This window comes from Erythrolamprus reginae, chromosome 1 (assembly GCF_031021105.1).
Source record: "Erythrolamprus reginae isolate rEryReg1 chromosome 1, rEryReg1.hap1, whole genome shotgun sequence".
NCBI classification, from domain to species: Eukaryota; Metazoa; Chordata; class Lepidosauria; order Squamata; family Dipsadidae; genus Erythrolamprus; species Erythrolamprus reginae.
The window spans coordinates 51,389,190-51,408,113 of record NC_091950.1 but is presented as its reverse complement, the minus strand read 5'-3'; the positions used below and the strand labels follow the sequence as shown (position 1 = coordinate 51,408,113).

The following is an 18,924-nucleotide window of genomic DNA, read 5'->3' as shown; positions in this document are numbered from 1 at the left end:
GAAGCATGTGAACATCCCTATTATTATTCATATTTTCCCTACAACATACCCTGTGAAGTGAGTTTGGCTGAGAGGGCCAAAATCACCCAGCCAGCTTTAATCCCTAAAATAGGACTAGAACTCAAAGGGTCTCCTGATGCCTTAACCATTAGGCCAAATTGCTTTCTACTAGGGTTTCAACAACATCAAATGAAGCACTGAGAAAGGTATTCTTGCTGTAAACATTTAATGACAGCTGGCACTCAGCAAGATGGGATGCAGGCTACAGTAACCATCTAAGTTGCAACATTAATTGCACTTTACCCAAAAGGGAAAATGACATTTTGTATGAAAAGCTTAAGAAGCTTAAGAAGAAACATGCCCTTACCATACTGCAATGCATCGAATAACAAGAGTGGGAACTCTGTCACCTCAGGGCAGGGGTCTCCAGCCTTGACCACTTTAAGTACGGTGGCTGGGGAATTCTGGGACTTGAAGTCCACCGGGCTTAAAGTGGTAGAGGTTGGAGACCCCTGCCTCAGGGGATCCCTAAAACAAAGAGCCGAATAGCAAAATAGGGAGCTTTAAGGAAACCCCGCGCAGGTTCTGTGGGTGGTCGGAAGAGGGGGGGAAATGGGCTGCAGAGCTGAAGCCCCCTCTTTTTTCCTTTCACAGAAAAAGAAACCTCCCTCTTCGCACCACACGTGAAACCCGTCGCTAACTGAGCTGCAGCCTATGAAGGAACCCCAATTTGTTCCGTTTGCACAACACAAAGGGACCCCAAAGACTTGGCCACTCAGTTGAGTGTCACGCAAACTCGGCTTGCTTTTGTTTGGCATCATGAAAAGTGAGATTCAAGAGGACTGCCAGAACGTGAGATATATATACTTATACATACACTGCTCAAAAAAATAAAGGGAACACTTAGAAAACAGAATATAACTTCAAATAAATCAAACTTCTGTGAAATCAAACTGTCCACTTAGGAAGCAACACTGATTGACAATCAATTTTACATGCTGCTGTGCAAATGTAATATTCAATGAGAATATTTCATTCATTCAGATCTAGGATGTGTTATTTGAGTATTCCCTTTATTTTTTTGATATCTATATCATCTATCTACCTGAATATGATATACAGTATTATATTATACATATAATATAAAATATATAAAAATATAAAATATATTTAAAATTTTATATATATATATATATATATATATATATATATATATATATATATATATATATATACACACACACACAGTATATATATATACAGTGTATATATATATATATATATATATATATATATATATATATATATATATATATATATATATATATATACTGTATATATATATATAAACGCATATAATATAAATATATTAAAATAAATAAATAAATATAACTAAATAAAAATTAAAATAATTTGGACGAACCAAATTTATGATCGGGACCGAAAATCGACAGGGGCTACACTGCGGGGGGGGGGGGCTTCCTCTCGCGTCTACCTAAAACAACAACCAGGAAGCTAAGACGAGCCAACTTTCACTCTCTTAAAGCTCCCAGGTAGGCCGAGGCGATCCGTCATTGCCTTCCCTCCAAGTAGACCAAACCAACCCAGCCAACAAAAGCTCCTCAGGACACGAAGAGGAAAACAAAACGCGCTTCCGAACCTCCCGACGCAAAAGGCAGCGGAAGAAACCGGCACCCGCCAACGCCGACGGGAACTTTCTCTCACGGCTCGTTTACAAGAGTGGGCGTGACCTCAGGAGCAACGGCTCTCTCTCTAGCTCCTTCCCTCCCCCCTCCCTCCCAGAAGCCAGCTAAGTGGAATCGACGGGGGGGGCAGGACTGATCGGCTTCAACTTCATGGCGATAGGTCGCGCTCAGGAAGAAAAGGGGCGGTCCCGAAGTAACCGGCCCGTTTGCCAGTTGGTGAAGCCGGAGCGTTTGCTCGAGGAGCGTTGTCCTTAAATCGAGCCGAGGGTTGCGATTGGCCCAGGGGCTAGGAGGGGGGCGTGTCTCGACGACTACCGCGGGTGTGGATGGCGGGTGAGGAAGAGCTGGGGTGCCTGCATTTCTCGGCGGTAGTCTCGCGAGGCAGCGCCAGCGGGATTTGGCGGCGGCTGAGGCTGCTGCCTGCTTGCCTCCCTCCCACCCTCCTAACGAAGAACTGGTGGTGTTTGTGTGGAAGGGGGAGGAGGAGGCGGCGACGGCGGAAGAGAAGGAAGGGAAGCCAGAGAAAGCCTTGAGTCCCACCGACGTCGGGCAGAGGAGCGGAGCCGAGGCCCTGTGCTAGGCTCGGGCCCGCCGCCCGCTGGCGGCTCCGCCACCATGGCCTCAGGAGATACCCTATACATTGCCACAGACGGCTCGGAAATGCCCGCCGAGATCGTGGAGCTGCACGAGATCGAGGTGGAGACCATCCCGGTGGAAACTATTGAGACCACCGTGGTGGGCGGCGAGGAGGACGAGGACGATGAAGAGGACGACGAGTGTTGCGAGGACTGCGGCCCTCATCACCCGCCCCACCGCCGTCACCACCACCACCACCATCATCACCACCACCCGCCCATGATCGCCTTGCAACCGCTGGTCAGCGACGGCGACCCGAGCGGCGGCGGTGTCGGGGCCGGCGGGGGCCAGCTCCACTTGCACCACCACCCGCACCATCAGGAGGTGATCCTAGTGCAGACTCGCGAGGAGGTAGTAGGAGGCGACGACTCGGACGGTTTGCGGGCCGATGACGGCTTCGAGGACCAGATTCTCATTCCAGTGCCGGCTCCGGCCGGCGAGGATGAGTACATCGAGCAGACTCTGGTCACCGTGGCGGCCGCCGGGAGTAAAGGTGGCTCGGGCGGCGGTTCTTCCTCTGGCGGCGGCCGGATGAAGAAAGGTGGCGGGAGCGGCAAGAAAAGCAGCAAGAAGAGTTATTTGACGGGAGGCTGCGGCGGAGCCGAAGGGGGCGGCGGCGCCAGGAAATGGGAACAGAAGCAGGTGCAGATCAAGACCCTGGAGGGGGAGTTTTCCGTCACCATGTGGGCCTCGGGTAAGTAGAGCGGCTGGAATGTGTCCGGCACGTTGCGGCGGGGGCTGAGGAAGGTCTGGGGAGGCCCGGACGGCTCCTTCCCCCCGTTTTGTTTTGAAGGGAGGCCATGTTTGGATGTGTGTGATGGGCGCCGCCATGTTCATCTCGCCAGGGCAAGTATGGCGGCTTCCCCCGAAAAGATGGCGGGGTCTGCGCTGCTCCTGCCTGATTGCCCGGCTCCCTCCGGCGGGGGGGAAAAGGAAAAGAAAGATGGCGGCGGCCCCGCCAAGATGGCCGCTGGGACAGGCACAGAGAGAGGGGGGGGAGGGGATAGAGCGCGCGCGCCCGCCCTCCCTTACTGACTGACTGATTCCTGGACTAGGCCGCAATGGCGTAGTTTCTGCAGTAGGAGGGAGGGAGGAGGAGGAGGAGGAAATAGGCTGGGGGGGGCGGGACGGGCATGCGGCGAACCTCGGTGGCCCGTTCCTTCGCCTTCCCTGCTCGCGTCTTCTTTCGCCGGCTCTCTGGCGCTCTTCGTGCCTTCGTCGCTTCAGCGCGCGCAACCTTCCCCTCTCCAGCGGTTGCCTCCCCCCCCCTTCCCCCTCTTGTGTCCTCGCCAACTCAGTCGGATTTAATTTTATTTAACCCGCTGCTCGACATCGCTTGGCGCCCCCTTAAGGCTTTATCCAGCTGTTCCTTCTGGCGAGCTTCGCAATATAGTTCCTCCTTCTAAGTGTTCTCAATGCGCAGGCGGCTTCTTTCAAGTCTTTTTGGCTGCCCCTCCTCAATGGCCTTTTTTTCCTTTCCCGGCGGCGGTCATGCCTCCGCTGCGGTTTGCTTGGCGGATTCCTCCTCATTTCCTTTTTCCTCCTGGCATCTTCCTTTTTTTTCTTCTTTTCCCTCCCACTTTCCTCAAACCTTTACATAACAAACCCTGTCTCTGGTTAGAATGATGATTAGAGTAAAGGGGATGAAGACCATTGGAAGGGTAGGTTTTGTACTTTTAAAGCTCTCAGCACTGGTAGTGTTAGAAAAGTGCCTGGTTTCACTGCATTCATAAGAGTTCAAACTGTTTACACGATATGTACCTTGTCTTTAAATAACTAGGCTAGGGGCTTGAAGGTATCCTAGAAGAGTTGCTTTAGTTATTTTTAATATTTATTACCCACCTTGGGCGAAAACAAGTAAATTCTCTACCTCTGTAGGTATGGTTTTAGATCTTTGAACTCCAGAGTTCATATGTTTTTCACATAGGACATAGCAAGAATGTATGATTTAATAGTTTCAGTCCTAGACCCCATAAAGTGACTATAAAAACCTCTTTCCAACAACTTTAGAAGAAACTGCCATCATATAATCAGATCGATATAGTTGCTGTGTGGTAATTTTGAGGACCTGCAGGTTTTTAGAATTTAAAGCACTTTCTGCTTTTTAAGGATAATTTTTTAAAAAATAATTTTGATTCACAGCTGTGTATAAAAGGCATTAAATTCTCAAGCACTTAGCAGATACACAAAAAAGAAAGTATCTTATTTAGTGCAGGATATTATTTTTGAGCACACTACGCCTGCTGTGTTGATTATAACATCTTATAATATTTTAAGTATTTTTTAAGATCATTATTTAATATTCAGTGGTTTTGTTTCAGAGATAATATATAGCTTGAAAAGTCAAAATGTAATGATTTATGGGTTGATTATAAACCCTAAAATAGCATAATCAATTATAAAGGGGGGAAGTTTCCTTTATGAAATTCATGGATTTCTGAGGAGGCCTATGTCCTTATTAAATTCTGCAAAGGAAACTCTTTTAATCTGTTTTTACATTAGAAATATATGCCACCTAGGGGTCAGAGGTCTTTGTGGCTCATATTCTCTTTATGCTCTAGTTTTGTGTTGCTTAGAAACTAGTAAGTTTCATCTAAAACTAAATGAAATTGCTTAGTTTTGAAAGCAAAAACTGATAATTCACAAGACTTACTTGTCCATGTCTGTTTTGCTTGCTTATTTTTGTTTATTTGTATGGCTATCCATTTCAGCAAGTGACATTGGCTAGTAAATAATCTTAAATTAAAAACTTAAGTGCAAAAACTAAAAAACACAGTTGCCAAGAGAAATACTACTATATTGTTAATTGTTAGCACAGCAGTGAGATTAGGACCCTTAGTATCCCAAGGTCTGGCACAGAACCAGGGCCCTACTAGCTACCAACAAGGTTTGGATGCTGCCCAAGTGGATGGTTAGAAACAACTAGGAAAAGATGGACCCTCAGGTCATGTGTTTTAAGCCATGAAGGACTTTTAAGCACCCTGAATTGCACCCAGAAACACAGTGGCAACCAGTGCAGTACACAGTGTTGTTATGTGTGCTTAATAATTGATACCATGTACTACTTACCTGTGCAGTTGCATTCTTCACCAATTGACACTTCCAAATGCTTTTCAAGGGCAGCCCCTTGTAGAATGAATTGTAGTAATACAGATGACAGTGGTGAGGCTATGACAGTAAACAGGGCCTTCCAATACAGAAAAGTTCAAGAAGCCCAGAGGTTTTCCTGAGTAAGCATAGGAAATTGTACATTTTAAATTTTATTTTTTAATTGAGAACAAAACACAATGGTAACAATGATGGAGATACTATGTAAACATTGTAAAAAGGAAAAAATGCTCCAAGAAAAAAGTGAAAAATTACAATAAAATACATGTAACAATTAAAGGTTATTCTATATACTTGAATACATACTTAAACACACACATACAGATATATATAAATGAGTCCTATATTATATTATACTTGTCTATACCAAGTCAATGTCCATAAGCAATCCACTCATAAGTGGCAAATGCATTCACTTCTTCAATCCATTAAATGAACATATCCATACATTTATATTTCCAATGTTTTCATCTTTCTCTCAAAACTTGTTAAGAATAGGACATTTCAGATATCATGTAGAAAGAATTGAGTTTGTTAAAAATCTAAGAGCAGGTATAATCTGATTTTTACCCTGGATTTCTGACATTCTTCAAGTCAGTGATCTGTTTAATTTTATACCTTGCTTATTAAACCATTTTGTAAATGCCCATTTTACAATTACCAAATTCTGATATCCATTAGTTGTTTGATCTGTTTCTCTAAACCTCTTTTTTGCAGTTATGTTATAGACCATTAGATGAGCAGTGTATTGATGGAATACTTCCTGCTTTTATAATGGTGCCATTAAAATAATTGTGCTCAGTTCAGGAACATTGAAATAAATTTTACTAGAACATAAATAAATACTTTTGATGGACCAAAATTATATTACTTTACAATTGAGGATACAGGAATCTTACTTTATGTTGCATATTTAGCAATGCTTTTATCTTAATATTGTGACTTATTTGGGAGATATTATGCTTCTATTTTAAGATTAACCACGTTCAGAATAGGAATACTATACAGCTGTTAAAAGTAGGACAGATTGCTCTGGTTTCCCCTTTGATGTTCTGGGCCTTCCAAAATTTTCTGGTTTTCTATGTAACACTAAGTTACGATTTTAAAATGATCATTTGTTGAATATGTTCTAGTGACCTGATATACACGTAGTCCTCACTAAACAACCACAATTAGGACTAACAACAATCCATTGCTGAGTGACATGGCCATTAAGTGGAAGATGATCACACCCAACCTGTGATGCAAATTCTGCCATGGCCATTAAGTGAATCACCCGCAGTCATTAAATGTAATGTCATACAACTACAGTTGGTTTTGCCTTCTCTTTCTGCTCAAGATCCCCATGTAAAATTGGTGGGCCACTGTGTGACACAAAATGCCTGACTCGATGGGCTTTGGCCTGATTCAGCATGGCTCTTCTTATGTTCTTATGATTTCTGCTGGCTTCTTGAATGACTTTGCTTGTTGGAAGTCAACTTTAAAGGTTGCAGATGGAGATCATGTAACAACAGGATACTGCATCCAGCATAGGTTCAAGGATTATTCCTAAATTTAAATGGTCACTAAATAGGGCAGACATTAACTGAGGACAGGCTATTTCAAATGAAATCATAGTGGTCATAATAGACCAGCATAGATGTAGACTAAAAGATGTAATTGACACACTAAGTTAAGTACATATAAACATGTTAAGCTTGGTATTATATATTACATATTATAATCATCTCATTGTGTAGGGAGATTCAAAAATAGGTATCAACTTTGAACCTAAAGATTGAGGAAAGCTGCACAGATACTTGAACCTGCTTGGACTTTACTAGAATATATTAACTACTCTGCCAGTAAACATTGCAGTTTTTGGATACCCAAATAGCAAAAATCAGTTATAATATCTGTCAGATGCCATAACTACTTTCTAACTTTACATACATACAAATCCCAGGTATTATAATTTTGATGCCAAATAGATTGCAACATTGTTAGTAACTAGTTAGACTTCCTGTACTATTGCATTTATGTTACCTTACATGAGGTCATGGCATTGAAGGTCCTACAGCCAAATTTCTCCACTCCAATCATGCATGTAGAACGCTATGTAGATTTGTTATGGAAAAAAATAAATACATTTATCTGCTGCTCATTTTGCCATGGTACTAACTGGGTGGATCTTGTGAGATTAAATTTGTGAGATTAACATCTGATTTGTTGTTTTGACCAGCTAACCACTTTAATAAAAATTAGACTGCTATAACATATCTTAATTTCCAAGGAACATCTGATAAAATACCCATGGTGTTCTGATTAGTGAATTACTTAATTGTGTTCAAGTGTTCATGACAAGTGGGAATAAAAGTCACTTGAAAACTCCATGCAAAAAAAAGTGGTTAGCAATGCAGTAGTCATTTGCAGAGAGGTATGAAGGAGAAAACCATGAATTCAATCTTAGGTTCTGTATTATTTCATCATTATATTAATAACATTTATTTAAAGGGGAGGAAATATTGCTATAAATATAGATGACACAAAATAGGTATGACAGTTTTATGTAATTCAGAAATAAAATTTAACATTTTTAATGAAGGGCTTAACTTTACTGTTTTGATTATTTTTTTATATTCTTCATATGTCTCAGAGGATACCATACAGAGGAAATCCTGGACCTGTTCTTTTATCATTATAGAGAGTAGAACATGAAAAATAGATTTAAGATAGAAGAAGGCAGATAGGTTAAAAAAAAATCATCCTAAAAGCAAGAATAATCTAATAGTTGAGTAGCTAGCCAGAGTGGGGTTTGGTTTCCATTTATTGGATATTCTAGCAGAAGTGTGACAGCTATCTGCCAGAAATTACAGTGGTACTTCAAGATACGAACCCCTCGTCTTACGAACAACTCGTGATACGAACCCGGGGTTCAGCAAAATTTTGCCTCTTCTTACGAACTTTTTTCGAGTTACGAACCTGCGTTCGGAGACAGCTGGGAAGCCGTGCGGCTGTTTTAAAAGGTAACAGCCGGGCGGCGGGGCTTCCCAGAAGCCTCCCGAACGCCGGTTCGTAACTCGAACAAAGTTCGTAAGAAGAGGCAAAATTTGGCTGAACCCCGGGTTCGGTTCGGGGGGTGCTGGCAAGCCCCCCAGGCCGGCTGCGACCTTTTAAAACACCCGCGCCGCTTCGCAGCTGTCTCCCGAAGCCGAACGCGGAAGTTCGGCTTTAGCGTTCGGCTTCAGGAGACAGCTGCGAAGCGGCGCGGGTGTTTTAAAAGGTCGCAGCCGGCCTGGGGGGCTTGCCAGCACCCCCCTGAACCCGGGTTCGGGGTTCGGGGGGTGCTGGCAAGCCCCCCAGGCCGGCTGCGACCTTTTAAAACAGCCGGAAAGCCGTTTTTTTGCGGGGGGGGGTTTTTGGTTGCACGGATTAATTGACTTTACATTGTTTCCTATGGGAAACAATGTTTCGTCTTACGAACTTTTCGTCTTACGAACCTCCTCCTTGCACCAATTAAGTTCGTATCATGAGGTATTACTGTATTTCATTTGAATTCCTATACATGGTATGGTTGGACAAAGCACAACATATAGGAAATCTATATGTCACCATCTGCCTTTTTGAGTTTTACTTCAAAACTTCAGCTTCCACATAGCTTAAAGTTAAACTTAACACCTTTCTTCAAAATTTAAATATGTACTTACTTGCTGTGATTTCTGTATTTGCTGTTATATCTCCCTACATCTATTCCTCCCCCTATTTTCTCATTGCAGTGCAGAAATAATCCTTGACCAGTGAGTCTGATATGTCCTAATAGACCAAATTCTCCAACATGTGTCAAATATTATTAATGCCTGCAACTCTGCCTCAGACTCCAGTTTTCTTTGACAATGCCCACACTTTCAAGTTCCAATTAAAAAATGTAGAGATGTAGGGTTATTGGTAGAAGCTTTAGCACACATTCTCCAAGTTTGAGAACTGTTCACAAAAGAACGTTGGCTTATGTTCTCTTTTGGGGGGCAAAGTTCAAATCTACACAGGAGGATGCAATCTCTGGCAATGAATGTCAATGGTTTGCTGTATAGGCCTCATTTCTCAAGGACTGTGAACTATGATTTCCCACAGAGGCACCAATTATCTCCCCTGAGTTGAGAACAAGGGAAAGTGGATGAGTGAATGGTAGGAAGGCCTGAGTGATGAGAGCAGCTGGGGGAGAGATGATATATTGCTGGCACTGAGAGCTTGGACTTTAGTGTCTGAAGCAGTGGTTCTCAACCTTTCTAAGGCCGCAACCCCTTAATACAGTTCCTCATGTTGTGGTGACCCCCAACCATAAGTCTAGCGCCAATTCTCCCAACAGAGCTTTGAGCAGATTGGCAGGAAGGTCAGAGGGACACCCCCATTATAAACACCTGATTGGTCGGATTGTAAAAATATGTTCCAAGATGCCAGAATAGAAGCTTTAGTTCCTAATGCCAGGAAAAATTTGTCTTTTCCCAAGGTCTCAGGCGACCCCCATGAAATGGTCATTCGACCCCCAAAGGGGACCTAGCCTCCACTCTTTGGGATACAGAACAGGAGACCTCTGGCTTCAGGCCTCAGAAGGGTTGGGTTGGGCAATGTTTGGGCTTTCATGAGACTGGGTAGGTGAGAATATTATGGTGGAAATGGTTGTGAGAAGATATAGCGAGCAATGGAAAGTGAGCCATTCTCAGGAAACATAAGCCCACATTTAATCTTTGGCTTATATTGCATTGCTAAAAAAAGCAGTTGTTAAACAAATTATGTTGTGCTCTAGTTGCTCCTGTTTCTTGATGGGAAAGCTCTATTCATGGTTAGTTGTCCCCCAGTAATTTCTTGTGTGGACTGTTGTAATGCATTCTACATAAGGCTACCCTTGAAGTGTATCTGGGAACTCCAGGTGGCAGAGAATCAGTGGTGCAAGTAGTTATGTATGCTCCTAGAATGGCCCACGTTGTACCTCTGCTCTGCAAACTATATTGGTTGCCAGTTTCTGGATCCAATTTAAGATGGATTTTTAAACACTAAATGGTAGTAGGCAAGGTTATTTGAGAGACTGCCTCTTCCCGATACATCTGTCCATCCCATTAGATCCAGCAGCAGAAGAGATATGTTGTGGGTCGCATCCACTAAGGAGTTAACATCTGACAGAAGCCAGGTGATGCACCTTCTCTACTGTGGCATCCACCCTGTGGAATATCATCCCCTCCCCAGGTGAGATTGGCCATTTCTCTGCCATCCTTCCAGAAACCCCCCAAAATGTGGCTGTGGCAACAAGCCTGAGTCTTAAAGGAATTTGCTGAGGTGGCTTCACTGTTCATAGTATCCAATGGTCTCAGCCTTTTTAATAGTTAGTAACTTAAAAAGGTTTTAACTGTGTTATGTTTTAATATTGTTAGGATTTTATTATACACTGCCCAAAGTCACATTCTGTCAGGTGGGCAGCTGTGTAAATATGATTTATAAACACTTAATATGAGCAATTCTGACCCATTTATGAGTTCTGTATCTCAATTAATTGGGTTATAAAGCAATATATTGGGTTATAAAGCTAGAGAGCAGAACTGAACTAGAAACAAAGCCTAGTCTTCTAATCCATCTGGAAATAAAGAAAATGGATTATTTGCACAATCATAATAGAGGAAAAACAGCTGTTTAAAATTAGTGACCTAAGTGACTGTATCCTGAATAATTCTAAACCAAAGTGAATAATGAAATCCTAATGGGACAAAACAAAGCTGGAAATGAAGCTCATAATATATTCTTTGTTGGATTCTATACTGTGTTCCATTAAAATCTTCCTCCATCCTACTGCAAACTTTTCTTTCTGAACTGTGAGCGGCATAGGATTGTATTAATGACAAATTTATATAGCTATCAATCTGCTGCTGGATCTTTCAAGGTAGAAGACAGAGGATCATCTCATTATTTTGTATGCCACAGTATTATTTATTTATACTAACACATGCACACATCAAAATTTTGAAATTTATTAATCCTAGCATGTCTATTAAAACAATATATAAATTTGGAATTATCTAGCCCTAGAGGTCTTATTGAAACAAAGATTGAAAACGTTTTAGCTGATTTAGCAATAAAAGATTCTGATAATTTATAAGTGGAAACTATTCTTTTATTTGAAAAATAAACAATAAACTTATAGTTTTGATAGCTAAAATAAAAGGAAGAGAAATTGCGATAGAAATTTTGCTCAAATATATTTTCCCCAGATGTTAAGTTGGCCTAATTGTAGTAAGTATGTGTGTGTTTTATTCATATCTTGCAGACTGGGGGTTTTGGTGTTAATTACATAGCAAGTATTCAGAGAAAAATGCTTTATAAATGTATTATAAATGTATGATTGAATTAAGATAAATAGAGATTATAATTGTGATATCTTTAAAAAAGCTTTTCTGCAAAAGATGTGTCACTTTAGTTACAGTGCATTTGGGATACCTGTTTTTTTCAGACCATGAGATGCTCCAGGCTATAAGAGACACCCTTTTGGGGGAAGAAAATAAGGGGAAAATATCTGTCTCTGCCTCCTAGCAATTTGTCTCCTTGCAGCAAACAGCAAAACAGACTGGGCAGCTTCAGCACAGCCTGATTTAGCATGAGCAGCTGATTGGCAGTTGGATCTGCCTTCCGGAATCCTATCAGCTGTACCAGGCTGCGGGGATTTCAATTGCCTATCGCCACTGCTTCTTCCGCCCATCCCATTTCCGGCCTCCCATCCCATTTTTGACCCACTCTAGGCGACGGGATAGGTGGCTGTGACGATCTTGACCTTCTGCAACAGGCCGAAAATGAGGCATGCAGAGGTGGTGATGGGCGATTGTGATCCCTGCAGCCTGGAACAGCTGATAGGTGGTATTCCAACCTAACAATCAGCTGCTTGTGCTAAACAGACTGCTGAAGCTGACTAGGCTGTTTGCTGCAAGGAAGCAAATATCTAGGAGACAAAAGCAGAAGGGTGGGGGCCAGTGGATAGGCGGGGCTTCGGCAACATTTGCTTTATAAAAGGCTCAGACATTTCCACCCACTTTTTTTGGGGGGGGGGGATGTCTTAAATATAGTAATTATGTGTCAAATGTTATATGTAATAATTTATAATGCATGCTTTTAAGGAAATTAGTTCTGAAAATGAATGATCAATATACTTATATATGGTTTCTTAAACTTATTAAATGTAAATTCTGTATTTTTGTCTTTAAAATAGGTGAATTTGTTTCTTAGTACAAACATTGTCTGAGAAACATTTTCCACACTATTAATGTCGTCCTTCGTGGATGTTAAATCAAAATTCAGTTTTCTCTAATCATTGCAGATGACAAAAAAGACATTGACCATGAGACTGTGGTGGAAGAGCAGATCATTGGCGAGAACTCCCCTCCTGACTACTCTGAATACATGACGGGAAAGAAGCTACCACCTGGAGGAATACCTGGGATTGATCTTTCTGATCCTAAACAATTGGCTGAATTTGCAAGGTTGGTGTTATAAAACTCTTTTGACAAATAATTATTCACTATTTTGAGAATATGTGATTTTTCTGTTCTCAATTAAAATCACTGAATTGGATCAAGGCAGAGATATAATTTTAATACACGGAGAATCACTGATATTCACAGAAGATTCAGAATAATTCACAGATGTTAAAAATTAATGTTTGTTGGCTAGACTAGCTGCCCCAGTCTCTAGATTGCACTCCAGGTTGGGTAGACACTTGGTTATTGGTCTTCAAAAGCTCTCAAATTCTCAGGATTTTAATTATTTCCTGTAATATATCTGATTTTAATGTCCACCAAACTTGGCAGCTTTTTCTTCTCTCATTGAATCCGAATTGTAAATGGTTAAATTTTTAATTAAAGCAGTTAAAGGTAGATCATCAAGAAGCAATAGCATATATAATGATGTATAACAGAAGGTACTTCTGATACCTTATTTGCTATTCAACAACCAATGCTTGTTTTTTTTTCCTTTGTAAGAATGAAACCAAGAAAAATCAAAGAAGATGATGCACCAAGAACGATAGCGTGTCCTCATAAAGTGAGTGAAGCGATTTTGAGCAATTTATTTCAGTAAGAACCTTTTTAATATAGGAGTTTCATAAATGTTTTGCTTATGTTCTGGGTCTTTTTTTTGGCCAATATTTTGTAGTGTACTTTAAATTTCTGTCAAAGGTGACATGCCACCAACACCAGACAACTATTTTCAAATTCATGCTCCATTCATTCCACACCTCCCCCCAAATATATTTGTTTTACTTGCATTTCAGTTTTGTAATTATTTAATGTTTCTTTGTATAATACACAGCACCATACATGATTTGATGCTATTTTTAAATTAAATGAATATGTAAAGAATTGTTTCTTTGCGTGGGGGGGGGGGGTGCATTGGCACAATAGCAGAGTTATTTTCTAAGTTTTTGAAATGCCAAACCCCAAAGGTTCATCATTGCTGTAGCACATTAAAAAAATCTAATTCCTGTTTTCAAGAAAGGACATTTTTCCTAGCAATCTCCCTTCATACAGAATTAAGTCATTTATTCAGCACTGGCCATGCTTGGGCTTTTCAGTATACCAAAATCAAACCATATTTTGGTTCAATATAATTGTGAGCCAATCAGTGTATACAGATTAATATGATGATAATTCTGATATTTGGATGCCTTGACACTTAAATAATTTACTTGTGTTACTTTGAAGGGTTGCACAAAGATGTTCAGGGATAATTCAGCCATGAGGAAGCATCTACATACTCACGGACCTCGGGTACACGTCTGTGCAGAATGTGGAAAAGCCTTCGTTGAGAGCTCAAAGCTAAAGAGGCATCAATTAGTTCATACTGGAGAAAAACCTTTTCAGGTAACTATTCCAAATATTCTAGAAGAGACAATCATGACATTTTCATGACATTCTAATTAGTTTCTCTTTGGTGTATGTTCTGTTTTTGCTTTATTTCTGAAGCTAGACAAATTGTATGATAGATAATATCAATTTGTTTAGAGGCTAAATTGCGCATTTAGAAGATAATTGGAGAAATATTAAAAGTATATTTTAGTATGTTCTAGCTCTTGACCATTTATCCTATTAAAGTATGCTTTAAAAAAAAATTATATTTAAATACAAAGAAGCTACTTGAACATCATTTACTTATATACATAGATGATATTAGCCGGATGATTATAGTAAGATGTTAAAATCTTCATGATAATTTTCATTGGTAATTTATGTTAGTATTTTGTTTAAAACGGTTTAAAATGTATCAAATTCCAGTTAATGTTTTCTTTAAAAATATCTGTTAATTTCCCCACTTAAATATGGGCCACCACCCATCTAGTGAGGGATAGTAAATAGGATGAGGCTGCTAAGATATTTTTTTAATATTGTCTACTTCAGGCTGCAAAAAGGAGGAAAGAATATTTTAATAAATGGAAGTATAAATAGACCTTGGAATCTTTTGGAACATCAGACTGTAGAAAAGTCTTGTACAGTAGTCCCTCGCTATACCGCGCTTCACCTACTGCGGCTTCACTTCATCGCGGGTTTCTGAGGAAGTCGATCGGCAGATTTAAACAGCCCGCCGAACTCGATCGGCAGGTTTTTAAAAAAAAAATAAATCTAAAATTGTAAATACTGTATTTAAATACTGTATCTAAAATAAATACTGTGTGGGAAGGGTTTATAAACACTTAAAACAATGAAAACTTACCAAACAATTACAATATAAATACTTAAATAAGTACTATCAGTCGATAAATTCCCCATCGCGGATTTCACCTATCGGGGCCAGGTCTGGAACGTAACACCAGCGATAGGTGAAGGACTACTGTACACATATTTTGACTTAGATTAAATATGTCTGAAAAAGGTTTTAGGTAGATCTGTCTTGGAAGTGAATTCTATAAAGTAGTACCGTCTCAGAGAAACTCTTGTAATCTCTCTGCAAAGAGGATATACCTATGTATTCCTTTGCTGTTCCACAGCACAAGTGAACATTTCCAATTTGATGGAACTAACTTATGAATAACAAATACTCAATTTGGAATTGTACAGAATAGAACCTTTATGTCATGTAAATATAATATTGCAAATGAAGATCTGTAAGGAGGTTACTAATTATTTGTGTTTTCTTTCCACCAGTGCACATTTGAAGGATGTGGCAAACGCTTTTCACTGGACTTCAATTTACGCACACATGTGCGAATTCATACTGGAGATAGGCCCTATGTGTGCCCTTTCGATGGCTGTAATAAGAAGTTTGCTCAATCAACTAATCTGAAATCTCATATCTTAACACATGCTAAGGCCAAAAACAACCAGTGAAACTGCAAGAAGAAAGCTCTTGAACTCAAAACATCTTTTACCTTACAGGACAATGGTTGAAAATAAATAAGCTTCCCCCTTTGTATATTGTTTCTAGGAAAGAATTTTAAAAAAACACACAAAAAATGAACCTTACATGCCTAAGGGACTTGTTTTTGATAAAGTAGCAAAATAAACTTTAAGGCAGCATTGCTCCAATGCTTCATTTTGCTCTGTAATTTGGTTTCAAGAGCATGGTGTTTTTGTAAAGTGTGATCCTACCTGGAAGAGACAGATAATTCATGGACTTGCATCAAAGACAGTTCTTTCTACAAACAGTGCTAAAATTGGACTTTTCACATTGTTATAAATATGATGCTCACCTGTTGCTTACAATTTTTTAATTTTGTATTTTCAAAGTGTGCATATTGTACACTTTTTGGGGATATGCTTAGTAATGCTATGTGTGATTTTTTTCTGGAGGTTGATAACTTTGCTTGCGGTAGATTTTCTTTAAAAGAATGGGCAGTTACATGCATACTTCAAAAGTATTTTCCTGTAAAGATTTAAAAAAAAAGTTATATAGGTTTTGTTTGCTATCTTAAATTTTTTTTGGTTGTATTCTTTGATGTTAACACATTTTGTATAATTGTATCGTATAGCTGTAATGAAATCATGTAGTAACAAATATTAGATGTGATTTAATAGTGTTAATCAACTTAAACCCATTTTAGTCTCTTTTTTTGGGAAAAATACTGCCAGATGCTGATGTTCCGTGTACTTTCTCTTTGCCTGTTCAGTTAAGGAAAGTGGTGCTCAGTTGTAGAATGTATTGTACAGGCACTGACCTTTTAACATCACCTGATATGTACATCCCGTGTAATAGAGTGGGCAACAATAAAGCAGTGGTCCTGAAGAATATGGCAGAAAATTATCTGTAAGCACAGCCTATTTTCTTCTGTTGTCCAAAACAAATTATAGTTCTTTAACCTCCCAGAAATTAGAAGATAAATAAAACTCAAGTTACCTTTACTTGTTTTTTCATTCAATTAGATTTTCTTATTTTTTAAAAAATGTGTGTTTGTCTTCTGCATAGCATTCCATTAGAATATTGAGTTCTGGTTTATCCAGATAATAGATTTTCCTGAAGTAAAATGTCAAGGTTTATTGGATTCCTTCCACGATTACGTAAGCAAACATTTCCTTTTATTCTACTTTCAACCTCTTAGATAATGCTTCACAGGGTCTCTATCTTCAATAACAGATATGATGATTGCAAGAGAAAAAGAGATGTTTACAAAGATCATTCTTTCTTAGCAGATACAGTGGAATATATCCATATTCCCTGCAATCAGTGTATGGTTGGATACAGCGTAATTCATGGGATACTGTTGGTTCAAGGTAAGGTGGTATCAGTGTTATGGTATGATACACTGGGCTTGTGAATTCTAACATCAATGCAATTGAGAGATCACGGATGGTATTTGGCATTAGAATACTTTGGATTGAATTACAGTAGAATAGCTTTATGCAGGACATGTCTTAAAAAAACACCAAATTTATAAGCAGCCAACCAAGTTTCTAGGCTAAGGAAATAATACGTTTTTCACATTAAAAAACTTGTTTTGGATCATTTTTCATTGTCTTCCTTTTTTCCATAATTCTGGCAACATTACTGCTTTTGTAGCGGAAAAGATACAGTCTTCTAGATGGACATCTAATTAATGCTGTTAAACTGTTGGATCAGGTCAAATGGTTGTACTTGCTCTTCTACATTCAAGAATGGAGATGAGATGAAATATGTCATAATTAAGATATCAATTCAATCTACAATTGAAATGCTAAGCCTAAAATTTTAGCCTAAAATGCTAAAGTTGTGTCCAGTGCAAACAAAAGCCCCTAATTTTAGAATTTGCATTTCCTGTATAGCAGGGATCCCCAGCCTCTGGGCCGAGGCCCACTACTGGGCTTTGAACCATTTGGAATCAGGCTGTGGAAGTGGTGGGAGGTTGTGGAAGTCTGCTGGATGTTATAATTAAATATTAATTATATTGAAAAGTGGATTCTGAATATAATAAGTCGTTCTTAAGGAAGTTTAGAAAGCAGAAAGTATTTTATGTTTTGGTAAGCTCTCAGTAATCCTCAAATAGGTCTACTTCAATAGAGCCTTTCATTTAGGCTTTTTAAATACAGGATTCTGAAAATTTCCAAGTATGAGGATAATTTTGAAAGCTTATTAACTTAAGACGATAGTCAAAACTTAAGACGATACTTTCTCCCATAAAGGAATACCATCTGAACAGTCTTTGTAGAAGAAGAAGCATTGAGAAAAAAAGGTGGCCAGATGCTCTGAAACAGCTCCTGGGAGCTGATTGGCTTGCCAACAAGGCCACAGCCAAATGAGTTTCATGATTGAGTTGGAGAAGCCCCCAGAAGATGGGTAAAATCCATTTGGCCAATGGGAAAGTAAGGGTGATCAAGTATATGTCTGTCTTCAGAACAAGAAAAGAATGCACTACAGGAGACAAGCAAACGGCAGCAATCAAGACACTGATTTTCTAGCACATGAAGATTTGAAGACTCCTAATGCTCCCTACTAAGAACAATGAGACAGCCAGGAAGCTGAGGTCAGTTATGGAAGTCCCTGCTTCCGGAGCAGATAGGCAAAACAATAGGAAATCACATGGCATGTCCTTCATTCCCTCTTAATATCATGTTTTTCTGAAAATTAAGACCTTGCCTTATTTTTAAGTATGTTTCTAATATGCCTACCCCCAAAACAAGCCCTAATGAAGATAATTGCCAGCCTGGGGTGTGTGGCCAGCACTGTAGATGGTGAAGGCATGGGGGCCAACAGCATCCAGCCTGTGCAGCGCAGGTGAGATGATTACCTGTCCAGCAGGCGGGAGGCAAGTGATCCAGACGTGTGGACCACAGGAAAGCTAAGAGCTGAGCTAGAGCAGGCAGGTGGCATGGGGAGTGCTCATATTTGCATGGCAGTAAGAGGCAGAGGCATGGGGGGGGGGGGGGGGGCAAAGGCAGTCTGGATGCCCTGTGCACACCCCAGGTAAGCTGAGAGACACAAAGATGAGCATCTTGTGACCACCTATCCATTGCGTCTGCTTGCCTACGGGCCCTGTGGCGCATTCCGATTACGTCCTCAT

The 18,924-nt window shown here is 40.1% G+C and overlaps 1 protein-coding gene across 2 annotated transcripts; it reads left to right on the top strand.

Moving 5' to 3' along the window:
• The first annotated feature begins 1,921 nt into the window (after window positions 1–1,921).
• On the top strand, window positions 1,922–16,792 carry YY1 (YY1 transcription factor). 2 transcript variants are annotated; one of them, XM_070752333.1, is made up of 5 exons: window positions 1,922–3,036; window positions 12,793–12,943; window positions 13,442–13,502; window positions 14,162–14,320; window positions 15,599–16,792. In XM_070752333.1, exons 1-5 carry the CDS (start codon window positions 2,322–2,324, stop codon window positions 15,779–15,781), a joined length of 1,269 nt encoding a protein of 422 aa, XP_070608434.1. In that variant the 5' UTR covers window positions 1,922–2,321; the 3' UTR covers window positions 15,782–16,792. The 2 variants fall into 2 exon arrangements, with proteins under 2 accessions (XP_070608434.1, XP_070608425.1); XM_070752324.1 differs by having other exon boundaries at window positions 1,988–3,036; window positions 12,781–12,943.
• The last annotated feature ends 2,132 nt before the right edge of the window (window positions 16,793–18,924 follow it).

Coding starts and splice junctions, on each gene's coding strand:
- YY1 (XM_070752324.1), top strand. CDS start 2,322: ATGGCCTCAGGAGATACCCTATACATTGCCACAGACGGCTCGGAAATG. Junction 13,503..14,161: donor CGATAGCGTGTCCTCATAAA/GTGAGTGAAGCG, acceptor GTTACTTTGAAG/GGTTGCACAAAGATGTTCAG. Junction 14,321..15,598: donor CTGGAGAAAAACCTTTTCAG/GTAACTATTCCA, acceptor TCTTTCCACCAG/TGCACATTTGAAGGATGTGG.